The sequence below is a fragment of the Spodoptera frugiperda genome, chromosome 31 (genome assembly GCF_023101765.2).
Source record: "Spodoptera frugiperda isolate SF20-4 chromosome 31, AGI-APGP_CSIRO_Sfru_2.0, whole genome shotgun sequence".
Lineage (NCBI taxonomy): Eukaryota > Metazoa > Arthropoda > Insecta > Lepidoptera > Noctuidae > Spodoptera > Spodoptera frugiperda.
Genome location: NC_064242.1, coordinates 1,548,749 through 1,564,243, shown reverse-complemented (window position 1 = coordinate 1,564,243; position 15,495 = coordinate 1,548,749). Strand labels below are relative to the sequence as shown.

Sequence of the window (15,495 nt, the reverse complement as noted above, 5' to 3'; positions counted from 1 at the left end):
CAATACGGTCCGTCATGTCATTGATTGTCAAAATAATCTCGACCAATCACGGGCAAGAATGCGATCGAGCACACTACAAATGTTTCGAGTATTTTATTCTCATATTGTTTTTGTTTTAACTTATATTCAAGACTTTCTTTTTCCAATTCGCAGTCGTTACCTATCTTATTGTGAAATAATGTTCGAAAAATAACTAACATTACAAGGTTAAATTAAATGAATAGATAATTATTTTGGTTTTGTGCAAGATTGAGAGTACGTCGAGGTAAGCGTGAAGTACGTACACTTCACAGTACTTTCACTAGAAATACATAATTTGTAAAATGGGATATATTATATAGGTACACAAAAGGTAAAATAAAAGATTATTAATAATTATAAATAACGTCTGCAGTAGTATGTTCAATATATTTATGACTTAGACCTATCTCTGTCTCTCTCACTCGCTATAGTTCGTGCTCACTTCCCGTCCAGTAGAACATGTCAATTTAACTTAACAATTATATTGAACTTACTATACTGAAGAAAACACCATAATACTATTAGGAACAAGGTTGAAATTGCAATAACAATGTGCATACAAAACATTGTAAACTCAAATTTGAACTTTATTGTTTTAAAGTTACGGTGTATTATTGTTCGTCTCCTGTCTTTAGTGTTAGTTATTTTTCTGATATATGAATAGTACCTCAACCAAAGAGTAGCCAATGTCTATGTACTATATATATGTATAATTGTATGTATGTATGACTGTTTGTATTATAAGTATTGTAACTCTGGTAATTCGCTGGTCGATGTAGCCAGTTTAGAAAATAATAAAGAAATATTTGATTCTGAATTCTGGCGTTTTATTCATCATACGATCATACCCAGATACAAAATTGAAGTAATTATATTACTCTGTGTGAGAATCGAACCCACATTACTTCGAACCCACATTCTTAGGTTACATTACTGAGTTATTTTGTAATTAAATTATCGATTACGAGAATCGAACTCGCAACACGTTACACAGCAGCCACTGCGATAACCGTGCATCCAATCATCACTATCACCTTCTCGACTTTGAAATCGAACTCATTACTCTTCTACCATTTAAAGCTGGAAATATAAGGTGATAAAAGTATCTGCCACGGCTTTAATGGGAGGTAGTTTTGTGTTTGAAGATTACAATAGTGAAGAAATTTCGTACCCCGGAGTAGTTAATTCATAACAATTAATAGCAATCGTTTTCATTGACACGAAGCGACAGATACAGTGAAAGAGATAGCTCTTTCATAACAAACTCATACGTAGATTTCTTTTTTGTATGAAAAGAAAATTACACATCACACACACATCTTCAAACACAACACTACCTCTCCTTAAAGCCGTGGCAGATACTTTTAGAACACCTTATTTTTTATTCCCTGATCGGGCAAAGTAATTGGGTTTTCTGATATATCAAAAAATTCTCAGTAGGTACCACCCTGAAGTCTGAAATTGTGTCCGGTGGAAGACATTAGGTTTACCTTCTTTCTTATCAGCTTTCCATTAATAGCATTGCCATTAAAAATATATCGGTGTTGTGTTCAGAGGTCATAAATGAGCCCATCCCAAATAAATGACCTTGAGTTCACCCAAGGTCACACTGACCTTGTCCATCAATCAGCAAACACGTCTTTGTGGATGATGTGATAGCTCATTATTTTTTGGCTAGGACCTCTAGTTTTCAAGTAGTAGTAGTAGTAGAATATTAATTAGACTGAAGAGTGTAAGTCAGCAGGCATCAATGGACAGCACGGAGACGGGTTGCAAGTAGATGTTTGGAAAAGGTAAAATAATACAAAATAAAATTTTATTTATAATTTTTATTAAATTAATTATTTCTATAACTTTTTACATATAGTAAATTATATGTGCCACGTTTCGTCAATTACATTGAATAATGCTGCCATGTCACATCAGCATAGTCACAATAGTACCTAATGTTTGCCTCTACGATCCGACAACGATTGGCAGGCCGCGGCGACACACAGCGTCGGTCGGTCGACGCTCCCGAGCGCAACGTGCTCGCCCGGCGCGGCCAGCGTGACCAGCTGGCGACGGGACGAGCACGGCGTGACGAGTGCAACGTGACACGGCGTGCCACGCCGCCCGGGAGCGTGACCCGCGGCCGCCGGCCCGCGCGGCGACTCGCCCCCGCACACAACTTGGTCCAAGAATATATTTATGAAATAATTTGTATAAAAATTTTGGCTCCAATATTTACAAATGCACTGATATTTTTTTACAACGCCGGACTAATTTTTACAGCGACTAAGTTGAGTAAAGGGTTGCGGGGGCGAGCCGAGCCGCGGGCGTGACGATTTATTGCAATTCATTTCTAATAACACATTTCTTATCTAATAAGAGTGCGCGCGTACAGTGCGCGTACGATCTAATACCCTATCGTTACAGTGGGACACGCTACGACTGGAGACAATGGGAAGAGATGCAACACAAGCGCACTGTAGCAATAGGATACAGAGACAACGTAATGAGAAGAGACAACACCGAAGGCAGAGCTGACTGGTTCGCTGGCCTGACGTCGCCCGCGCTAGCTACTCGGTACTCGCATTCTGACGATACCTTCTCCCTGTTTCGTGTTTTAAAATTAACATTTAGAATTAACACACAAGTTGAGGGGCTTATACAGAATTTGTACTCTTAAAGCGTCCCGTCGCCGCTTGCACCCATGTGACACCCGTACATACGTACGTCGTACGTACGTACGGAACAATGCACTACTACACTAGAGGCCCGCAGTCGCGGCGCGACTTGTTCGAAGCGAAACACTGGTACACTGGTACGATAAACGACAAAGCACGGTTCTAACAATAAATTAAATAATTTTGTGATACATAAATAATAACCGAATGATAAATATAGTTTTGTTGATATAAATATTCTGACAGAGGCTAGAGTCTGAGCGTTGGGCAGACGGCGGTGTGGGCTGCACTGCGGCCGCGCTAACAATGGCAACACTAACATTACGTAAGCTGAACATTTGAACTAACGGATGGATGGAATCGTTCGATACAACAGAATCAGTCGAGGTCACTTCACCAACAACAGCAACAGCAACAGACAACTGGCAACAAGAGGCGCGCAGTGCGCGTGCGTACACCGCCCTCGCAACATTACCGTAAGAGATCAAACTGTCGTAAACAAACATTATACTTACAAATGATAATACGTTACAACTATCCTTATCATACACATCCATACCTAAAACAATTTACAATCATATTTATGCAAATTATGTTTAGATACACGTTACACATTCAGTCGGGCAACGAGGAAGTAATGAGATTGACTCGTACGAACCCCACCGAATGAGATTGACTCGTACGAAGCCCCACCGAATGCCAATATGTAGATATTTACTGAAAAATTAATATAATACAATGAAACATTCAGTCGTTCATTTCAGAAATGAATCAACAATTTATTACAAGATATAGTCATAACAAAAATATATATTATGTACTCATTGAGATGTTATTCTGTGATCATTTTGTTACACATTTATGTATTCAGCTCCAGTCGTGTATAGTAAGTATATTACTTTTTTTGGTACATGAATGTCCACATAACTTAGGATCGCAACCAAATAACTGTGTCATCACGCCAGGTCGATGTACAGGACCCTTCGTACGAGTTAGCTTTACGTTGAACGAAAACGAAACGAGAGCGCGTTTGGCGGTCTGATTGGTTGGTTTTTTCGCACCGGCCAATCAGAGCGCTGCACGCGCGATCGTTTCGATTACGTTAAGCGTAAAGCAAATTCGTACTAAGGGTAAAGATGCGCGATAGTGAAGATAATATATCAATGCGAGAGTGTAGGTTAGCTCAATAAAATGCCTTGATTACAACATTAAAATATAAATTTTATTTGCTCAGAATTACGTTCCGGACAATGTATCAGTAAGTAGGTGTATGACACATTTACTCAGCCGATATTGTGTGACAATGAAGTGAGATCATTAATTATAATTCAATATTAATACTTAACAATACGATGGTTAGTGGATGAATTTACGAGCAGTTGAATTTTTTATGCCATTTTGGACTGTATCCTCAAAGGGATAGAGTCAAAAATAACATAGGATATAATATCGTATTGTCTACAACTACCGCGTATTTAAAAAATAAGAAGTACATATGAGTGAGTGAATGTATGTATGTGTGATGCGAGCGTTTACATCGCGCAAACCGAACGTTCTAGCGTACGGAGCAATATGGCGGCCAACATTCGATTTACGAAATATAAACGACGCATGTAGCATGTAGCCTGCGCTCAAATACAAGCCTTGTATTCTTTACCATAGAATTCAAAATCAATTTCGTAAACAAAATTGTTGCAAATAAAGATTTTAATTTAATTTAAAAAGAAATATTTGCCACAGCCAGGTCACGCTCATATGTCGATCGACGCGATATATGTATAACTAGTTCTCATAGCCGAATGTGTTAGTACCTGAGTTCAGATGGAAATTCTCGTTAGAATTGACTTAAATATTAAAACAATAATAATTTTTGGTGGGTTCCCTTTGTTTTGTGTTAATAAAACCCAATTATAAAAAATCTTTTCTCCAAATCGGAAACATATACAGATCTAATTCTATTTGATTAATTTTTACAAGAAAAATTATTATATACAAAATATAAAATTGATATATCTATACAACATACACTATAATAGCAACTTGTTTTTGGGGAAATCAATAACAATAAGTACCTAGAGAGTTTTTCAAAAACGATTTTCTTTTCTAAGACTTTTAAAATTTATATTCGAATATGTCCGATAGAAAAATTGAATAATAAATACAAAAATAACATCATGGTCATTTGATAATGGCGTGTCGGGGGCAGTGCGCTTGTACGAGTGGTGTTGTTACACACCCGCCCCACACATGTACAGTAAATGTGAAATACAAAATATTAAAATTATAGTGACATTATGGTAGGTAAAGATTTGCACACATTGCGTGTTTACAACACAGTGGAATACGTGACTCCATGGAATACAGGCGCCACCTGCCTACACAATATTGCAACTCATCCAATCGAGCCAGGCTCGGTACAATTAAATAGAAACAATAATAAGAAAAACAAAAATACAAATTCGTCTGAAATGTGAAAAATAAACTTTGAATATAAATTTTTGGCAATTTTGTACTTAGTGATGGTTCGCAGAGGTGTGTAGTGTGTTCACGTGTACAGTGTCGTGTGTGTGTGTGTGTGTAGTGTGTCGTGTGTGTGTGTAGTGTGTGGGTGTGTTGCGGCGCGGGCGTAGGTGTGCCGCCGAGTCACTCTGTCGCGTGGAACGGTCGCGATGTCGCCGGCGTCGAGTTCAGTCACAATAAACAACATTCGCCTTAGTACATGTATCAACAAAATGTCCTACGTTTGTTTACGTTATGAAGTTATAACGTGAGCCGCGGGCCGCCGTGGCCGCAGCTGTCCCGCGCCGCGTGCCGCCCACCTGCAACAACATTACGTTGGCGATTACAATTTAAAATGGCAACAAACACTAAATAACGCTACTTTAATTAGAAAAAGTAAACTTTTTGCTCCATTTGCATAAAATTTAAAACATATGTAATATATAGTTGTAGTTTAATAAGCGTATTCGCACATGAATCGTAAGCGTATCGCTTATTCGAATAACGTTAAAGCGACTTAACTACGATACGCCTGCGATACGGCGTCGTGAACGAACAAACTCTATAGAACAAAGTGTGAAATAATGTCAAAGCGACTTAACAACGATACGCCTGCGATACGGCGTCGTGAACTAACAAACTCTATAGAACAAAGTGTGAAACTCACCTAGACGAGCTTCGTGAGGCGAGCGGCGCGGCGCGTCCGCGGCACGTTGGCGACGCGCGACTTGAGCGGCGTGCGCGGTCGTCGCCGCGCGCCCACGCCCACCCCGCTGTCGCCGCTGTGGCCCGACACCAACGACTCACTGTCGCTCTGGTTCGACGTGTAGCCGATCACGTCAACCTCATCTGGAAATTGCAGAAAGTCTTTTATTAATATGGGGAAATGTCTAGTTTTGTCTATAAGTAGAAAAAGGGAAAATCTAAAATCTTAAAGGATTATAACAAAAATAATTATGTAACCAAATGAAAGTAATCTTGGTGTGGACCAAAACAGACAGCTTGCACGAGCGATCTCTTAAGGCGGTAGATAATCCGATTTGTATTTTATAAAGTGTGTAATTTCAATAAATACAGCATTTTATACAGGTATTCAAAGGAAATGAACCTTTATACCCGAAATACAATAAAGCATATAGTTCCGTGATCACTTTTCCGTCAGTCAGGTGTCCTAATTTTGTTCCTCCCCTTGTTTTATCCCCGTACCCACGGGGAACTGCAACGAGCACTTTTAAATTGCATCTTTAATTAAAAACGAATTCGTACAAATTGTAGATTTTATAAAATGTTTTTAGTTTTCCACGAAACTGTATTTTAATTTAAAGGAATTAAAGTTAGTTTAGTTCTTTAGTATTTTTTTTTCGTTTTGACAAACTAGTTTCACCTACATTTTTTTAAAGTACCATGGATTCTTATGTCAACTAGGGATAGTTACCTGTTTACTGTTGGAGAAAAAATACGCGTGTAACGTTATTACGTTATATATGGCTATTGCCAAAAAATCTTAATAATGTATTCTAGCAAAAAACAAATTGTCAGAAAGCAAAAGTACTCAAGTACCTGCTTAATACTTCAGTAAAACATTTTACTTTTAAGTTTTTATAAAAAGTAGCCATTACTGTAGTTACTAAGTAAGGCTAGCCAAATACTAAACTTAGGTAGGTTGTAACTTAAGTTCTTTAGGGCATTTTTGACCTCTGAAGGGTAATTCAAATGCTAATTTACTTAGTTGACTGTACTTAACAGAAAACTGTTTTTTCAGTCAATGTCAAGACTATACAACTCCAATTGTAGCTGTTAAAATAACATTCAGAGTACAAAATATAAAGCTAAACTCAATACCATTTAGTACATTCCATATATACGCAATACGGATGCAATGGGTGATAGTGTTGCAACTCAAGAGTACGAAAATTCAAAATATCAATCGGAATTGGATTCACAAGAGTTGAAGAAACCTCTACCAAGAGTTTGAAGCAATAGTATCTGTCAATATTTTTTGTATGGCAAATTTTAGTTCCACAGGTGACCGGTAGAAGCGTTGTAAATTTTTCCATAGAAAAAGTTGAGGTCGTCGCTAGTGACTATCGATAAATACTATTGCTTCAAACTCATGGTAGAGGTACTGGGGGTTTCTTGGTAGCTACTGCTGTCAATAGATATCAGGCTACTTCTTCTTTTATGTAGGTATTGAAAACCAATAAAAACTCCAAGTTCTAAAGACTAACCAGGGAATGTATGCAAATTACATTTAGTGGAAAACAAACTAGCAGCATGTTTGCTAGTACCTAACTATTAACAGGTAATCCGCTTTGAGCTCGCAAATAGCTATACAAACAAGTTTGCCGTGCGCGTCGCTAATTCTACATAGATATTTAACTTATTCTGTAAGGGTAGGTACATGCGAAAGGGTAAGTAGAAACGTATTTAAAAGTGTATTAACTCATCAATTGGTGTCATTGTAATAGAGAGTGATTAAATGTTAAACGCTAAATTCAATACTCTGTATTGCGAGTCATCCAATTGACTTCTTCCACCTTGGGTGAGGCGAGAGGGTATCACACTCTTACTAACTAAAAACCACCCCGTTCCTACTTCTGTCCTTCGAGTCGGAGTCCCGGTAAACCCATACATTTGATATTGGATATCAAAAAGTCATGTTTAACATGCACTGGTCGGTCTATATCTGCTTTTAAATTCCACAAAGTTAAAAATTTCATACCGACATTTCAGTTTTTTTTTTAATATAGGTAGATAGTCTTTGAAGTTTTCTACATGTCTATAGTTAAATGAACTTGTTTACTTTTACACAGTTTAATTAGAAGCCGCCCCAAAACCTTTCGGGTTCATTGAACCGTAAATCAGTATTGGGCACTTGATAAATTGGTAGATCAAAAGAATGTACAGCGAAAAGTAAATCTTTAAAATAATAAATTGATAGCCGATCAATCAGGGTATTTTTCGAATCGGGCAAAGTATTATTAGGTTTATTAGTTTTCGGTTTTTTTTTGTAATATCACGCAGTGGAATTGTTACCGATGTATGGCTATATACCTATTAATTATTTTTTGCAAAGAGCTGATCACTGCTGAAAGGTGAGCGTCACATTAATTGAGCTCTCAATCTCAAGAAACAAAGAGGTACGATATCAAACAAATTCTATTTCACAATTCTTAATCACACATAGAATTTGTGCCATCCCTACGAGATCCCAGTACAAGTTTGTTGAGACTAATTATAACACAAACGGCAAGCAAGCGAGTGGATCGCAATGTGGGTAGGTGCGCGCCAATTTCCTGCAATACATGTTAAATGGCGGCCAATCGTGCGCCGCCCGCCGACCGAGCAACACGCCCCTTCCGAGAGCTCCGCACTTGAAAATTACACTACGAAGTTATGGTATAATTTGCTATTAATTTGTTGAATGTTTGATTTGTATTGGAGGGCTGTGTTTTGGTTTGAGGTGACTGTTTCTTTAGAATTGAATGTTTCGCATTGATTATTTATTCACGTTTTGTATTCTTAGTTTTGCATTAAAGTAACAGTGTATTTAGGTACACTATGAATCAGTATAAGTTCAGAACTTGGAACCAACACAGGTATCATCGTCAGCGTGTAATGATAAACACTGTTAACTCTGCACCAACCAACGATATAATTTTAATCAACGAACTAAAATTAGATTTTCAATTCCAACAAACATGCTTTAATATCCGAATCTATTATTAATGTAAATCCGATAATACAGTTTTAATTATACAGTGAAACACAAAGGGTCGGAAACGCTAATGGCGCCCAACACGGGGCCGCAGACTGACATCATAATAGCGGCTTGTAGACTTAATATGTAATCAATACGAACACTGAACATCCCGCTAGTTAAAGCGCAATGTATAAAGCTCGGGCACAACCGGGTCCTTGTGTAACGCACCTTTGATCACGGCCCGTAAAACTGAGGGTAGATATAAATAAATGGATGGATGGATGGAATTTTTCGGTACAAATCGTATTTCGGTATAAATATAACATATAAGGCTTGCTTTTATATATCATTGTTAATATGCTATGCGATACACATCATATTTAAGTTAAACACGTAATACCGAGTAATACCGGCACGTCCCACCCACTCAGCCGTGCAAAACTTACAAAGGCCAAAACCTCATCTACATAGAAGCAGACACCTCAATGGAGCGCAAAATAAATCCCTCCAAGTTATTACCAACACATAGAGCGCATGAATCACTCACACAATCCACGCATACAAAAGCATAGAGCCTGCAGCGCAATATTTCGTCACAAGAATTTATTTCAGCCTGAAATTGAATAGTACGGCGTGGCGGCCAAACCGTGTTAACGCGTTACACTTCAGTGCTGCGCTGGCTGTATTCAGTTTTTGGTTACAGCCCGTTGTTGCTTGAAGCTATGAAAAATATACGATGAATAAGTTTTTTGTTTAACGTAACGAGAAATATCGGTGGCGAGCTCTCCTATCTAAACGGTCAATGAAAGAGATATCGCGTTACACGGTTTCATAGCTTTTTTATGAAGCACGCTGTATTGTGCGCTCGATGGTCGTGTTTTTTATTGGCGGTGTCTGTGTCTATTACGATGCCTGTACATATGTATTATATTAAGTGATGCTTAGTGCTTCCGCATTTATCAAAGCTCACTTTGTATTATTTTAACCTATTTCCAAATTATTTATAGTTGGCTAGTAATTTATTATTTGCTTACTACCCATGCGTATGTATGGATGTGTTTCTATTAGATTCATCATCCTCCCACAACCAGTTTATACTTTATACGACTAACGTCCACTTCGCTAAATATACAAAAAAATAACAAAAGAAGCTACCCAAAAGTACATGTATGATATCATCTCTACGATATATTCCTGCCAGCACAGTTCAGGAAGTCTGTAATACAAAATGTTATTATTCCAGTGTTCAACCCAAAATGCAACAATGTTGATGATCGCGCTATTAAAGTCTCAGGTGCGGAACTGCGGGCTCTAAACCACGCTATTTGTTATCAACATACAATTTCGAGGGTAGATAACTATTATTAAACTGTTATTTCCATAACTTAACCCAACAATTAACTTTATTAAAGTTTTAGAAACGTTTTAACTGAGGAAATGTTAGCAATTATCATAGAGAAAGTTGTTGCCATCGATTTTGTATTACGTAAACCTTTCTGTGCCGACTAATATTGGCGTGATTATTGGTAATAACATTCCAAAAAACATTCTCTATAAACGAAAATAAAGTCGAAATTACGATGTTTTTATCTGCTAATGAAATTATAATAATTTACATTATACAGAGTTTCATGGCGCCCACGTGGGACCATGAGTTGATAATGACTAATGCCAATTAATCAGTGTCAGTTGACAGACAATATATCAACATTAAATTCTTAATGCGATTACTCCAAACATAATTAGTTTCAACACGTTGTTATTTAGGTTTCAGGTCGTATCTACACGAAATTACGTCACCTTTTGTGAATATGGAACAAAATCGGTTCGTGTTTTTAACTGTAGTAACGTTTGAAGCCTGGCTCGGCGTAATTTGGTTACAGTTCAATGTTATCTGTCACATAAATAGTAAAAGCCTCGTTACGTCGAGACCTAACACTAATTGGTGAAAAGTGGGTAGACGAAAGTTAAATTTTGCGTGCCCGTTGGGATTCAATTGACGGTTTGTTCTCTAATGGGCCACTGACTTCATTACGTACTGAAATCCGAATATCCGACGTACTTTGATATTACATAACGCACTTAGACACAGCCATTAAACTCCTGAGACCGTTAATCTATTAGTTGATGTCTTCATGAATTCTTAATGGTGTTTGGTATTGTTTGTTGTGCGAGCATTGCTTTTGAACAGAGTATTAGTGATGTATTAGGCACATATCGACGACTATTGATGCTTAGAGCTTTGATCAAATACGTATTCCCGTTTGTATTACGTTTGTACATTTGCTGATGAGTTTGTTAAATAAAATAAAAGATATAGTAAGTTTCATTATTTGATGATGCTATAAATGATAAGTGAGATAAATAAACCAATAGGACAGAGAAAATCATAAGAAATAATCATAAAATTAATAGGGCCATCTAACATTTCGGCACCAAATAGAACATGTATAATAAATGAATTATTTATAGCTATATTATACGCGACTAAGACACCTGTCCCCTTCGAGAGCGTCGATAAATCTCCTGCCGATAATTTACTGATTGTTTGTCTCGGCACATAAATTCCACGGTGACGTCACAGACCCTGGCGTTTGCACCTCCGCAACTTTAAGTTATTTATTTGTTTTGCTTCGTGAATTTATCGCAAGATTTTCGACGGAGTTTGACTGGGCCTCGATGTGGACTGATGGCTGAAGTTTCACTATAAAAAACTGGACCGAGACACGAAAAATAAAGTTTTAATTTATATTGATAGCAATCTTTCAGTTTGTAGTCCCACGTTGGGCGCCATTAACGATGAAGCATGTATATTTAATTGGAAAATTGTTCATTCCGTGTTTATTTTCACGTTATTTATATTTACTTTGACTACGTTTCGTGAACAGCCATCCGTGCCGGTGATCGTATCGTATTCACATTATCTGTTCTCATCGAAAATAAATGATGTTTATGAACACATTTCTGATATAACAAAAAACCTTATCAATTCGCAACAAAAAATCCCGAGAAAATATACAGAGAAAGTTATTTTCGTGAAATTAGGATCTTATAAGACATTTGACGCGCAGGAAAATTGGATTCCATTCAAATTGAAGGGCGAATTAGATCTTGTACAGCAGGTTACGAGTCTCTGGCCGAGTGGGGTAGCTACTAAAACATTCAGAAAATCCTACTATCCAATTTAGTTAATTTGGCCCCCTGAATTGTGTACTGATTTCTTAGAACGTTAATATTAGAGTTTGCCCTTTCTCTTAAATTAGTTTTCTAACAATCGGAACTTAGTTCATTAATTGTCGTACTTGAATGGCTAATAAACAAATATTCAGGGTAGTTGTTTATTGTGAGGTACGTGCTGGAAATTGTCCTGGTATTATCTTAGAGAAGTTTTATCCATTTGATGGAAAAACCTTGATCAAATATTTCTTGGATAGCATTGAGAATGACTTTTAGCTTCATTTATTAAAATTTGATGAACATATCCGATTTAATTGATTTGATTTATCTCAAAACCTCTTTCCCATGATAGCTAAGCAACTGATGTTATCAACCACCGTCTTCATATGAACAGTATTAGCACTATACCGTGATTACATCACATTACATGTCCCTGAGTTGTGTCTTGTTATACTCCACGAAGATATCGACCATTATCTTAACTAGATACCCACTGTATTACATTTTAGTATCCTTGAGCAGTTTAGTTTACGTTCAGTAGTCCCTGCTGGGCGCCAATAGTAAAATATTTTACGTTATCGCAGAATTTACGTTCATTGGACTATTTGTGTATTTATTAAACTAAATAACTTGTTTGAGTTGATATGAATAATGCTAACATTGCCGTGTTTTCTTAATTTAAAACTCCCTACCCTCGCATCCTATCCACACATCAAATTGGCAGCGCATACGAAAGTGTCCCACAACTACTCGCAACATAAACAAGTATGTTGCGACCTAATTAAAGTTGGATAGTTGCGGTAATTAGCGACCGAGCGCCTCCCGCCAACCCTCGGGCCACTGATAATACCGGAACACGGAAGGCTTATCAGAGCAAGGGTGCTTCGAAGCAGGCTACATGATATTTGGACACGCGAAGTGTGAAACTTGCCTCTGTTTTGGAAGTTATCGGGTGATGTGTATCGGTCGGTAGCCGTGTTTTTCTTTCTACCGAAGAAAGCTAGGTTAATGTTCTAAGAAATACTGCTTTCTTGGTCAATCTACAAGAAAGTTATAATGTAATTCTCGGGGCAACCGACGACAGTTTTTCCAACTCGTCCCTTTCTCAAAATACCCGACCGGAAGATCCTTACATAATTGAATACTTCTTAACATTTCGACTACCTGTCTGTTAAGTTCAATAAAATAAATCCAATAAGAGGGCTCACCGCCGAACGAAGGTTTTTGCCAAGCAATGGAAAATATAAATTCCACCTCGAACTGAAAAATCGGTATCAATTATGGTGGACTTTGACACGGGATGGGGGTGTTATGAATATCTGATATTTTGAGCTGCGTTTAATAATTCAATGTTAGTTTCAAGATGGCGATCGTAAATTGATCACGTTGTAATATAAAGTGCACACAGGATCATAAATACGTTGAATTTGTTTATTCAAAACAAGGAAAGGGCCTCGCTAGTTTTATTGTATATGATATATTATGTTCATAAAAACGGGAATAAACCAATTTTCCGTTTATGGCCTCCCTCTTTTGTCTCTGTTTAGTTTGGGAGGTCATGTGTAGTGTTGTCTCGCTCTAACCTCAATATACGCATAGTTATTATCTATGTTGCTCTTTGTCTGAGATATTGCTGTAATTTTTTTTGCTGGCCCTCTATCGGGAAGACAGAGATCTGATAATTTCGCTTTAGGTACGGATAATCCGGGCATTTTTTCTTAAATGATGATAAGGGGCGATATTTTACGGTAGACGAACCATTTTTCCTCGCTGTCTTCCTTAACTTTACAGTGTTTTTCGTTTTTTTTTATGGATTATTAATTTTTTTACTTAAAGGATTATGTATTTCTTTTTGGACGAGGGGTCTTGGTGGGATCTAGCTATGGTTTACTTTGGTGGATATTTAGAGAATATATCTCATTGCATTGTTTAGCCTGTATTCTTGAAGTCAATGTTTGATGTAACTCACACGCTGGTCCTTGGAGGCGTGCGTTGCCGGGGTGTAATTAATAAGCGAGGTGCTAGAGAGTGAGAGCGCGATAAGCCGCGCGCCTCTCGTAAATCACCCACACTAATGACGCTGCATGGCTACACGGATGTCGGTAGCTGGAAGTGCGCGCACTTACTCAGCAACTCGGTATTGTGGAATGGAGGCTTTATTATTGGCTTGGAAAGTTAAAGGGAGAGGCCAAAAATAGAGTCAACCAAAAATAGTGTCTGTTAAGTAATGTTTTATAGAGTCTCATGAACATTGGTGTATTTTTTTGAACTTTGTCTTTGGCTATGGACTGTTGACTATTCTTTATTTTCACTGTATCACTCATGTATGACTGACTATTCTTTATTACACATTTATCGTCACAATTGACTGCACAGTTGACGTGGTGGCTGGAAAACCGACTGCCGCGCAGCGTGTAGCGGGTTTGATCCCTGCACGAAGCAACTTTTTGTGTTATTCACAAATTGTTGTTTCAGGACTAGGTGTCATGTGTATGTGAACTTGTATGTTTGTAAACGTACCCACGACACAGGAGAAACTACTAGCGTAACTTTATTTTTAATTACAAAAATAGCTTTAATAATCACAATCAAAACAAGCCAGCATTAATCAAATATAATTTAAAAGTGTGATCCACAGAGGCACAGGTAGCGAACGAACCGTCTATTCATTACCAAAGTTTACGAATTAAAACCAGTAAACATTTTGAATTATGTGCCCTCCCGCCGTTTATAAAGCAACGGTGAATTACAGAGAATTAAGGTAAATCCGTAGAGTTATGCTGGAATCCTGTAACGGTCGAATGGATGTTTGTAGTTGGAGAGGTTTGGGCGGAATTATTATTATATGCCTGATTTCGGGTTTAGTATTATAGAAATGCTCGTTTTGTGAAAAGTTAGTTTTTTGTTAAATGTTATCTTATTGGGTTTGTTATGAGTGTTGTCAAAGTCAAAATTAGGCACTTTTGAAACGTCAGATTTGATTGTTTGTCAGTCTGTCCGTCAGTGAAGCTAGGTACTTGTTCTAAAATGTAACTTCGAATGGAGAAGAACGAAGGCAAAACACCATTGAACTTTTTTTTTTACTATCTCTCTGATACATTATATGTGATTATATAAAAACATGTAACTCACATCCTAAATCCACCTTGCGTTAGCCGGAACTGTGATTGACTTTGAGAAAAGGCACACAGACATTCACAAATCTCATAGTATTTTCAATAGACACCTTCCAATTAATTACAAAGCACAGAAGCCACATCCATTCCCCATACATTCGAACAAGTCTCAGCACGCGGCCTCTCGAAGCGAACAAACAAACAACACTTCACACACACACGCACACACACACACACACACACACGCACGCACACAACTACGTAAACAAACGTATTTATAAATCGCTTGCACTCGATTTACACAGCACTA

General features: G+C 37.6%; 1 protein-coding gene across 2 annotated transcripts in view; it reads right to left on the bottom strand.

Annotated features, from left to right (window-relative positions):
- Window positions 1–1,835: 1,835 nt before the first annotated feature.
- The window catches only part of LOC118276468 (max dimerization protein 4), a 257,881-nt gene continuing 244,221 nt past the window's right edge, over window positions 1,836–15,495 (bottom strand). The window contains exons 6-7 of one of the 2 annotated variants that reach the window (XM_050707315.1): window positions 5,857–6,038; window positions 1,836–5,509 (exon numbers count right to left, since the gene is read on the bottom strand). In XM_050707315.1, coding sequence (XP_050563272.1) covers window positions 5,857–6,038 — 182 coding nt within the window. In that variant the 3' untranslated portion in view covers window positions 1,836–5,509. Of the gene's footprint in view, window positions 6,039–15,495 lie in introns of both variants that reach the window. The other variant, XM_050707317.1, reaches the window with a different exon arrangement.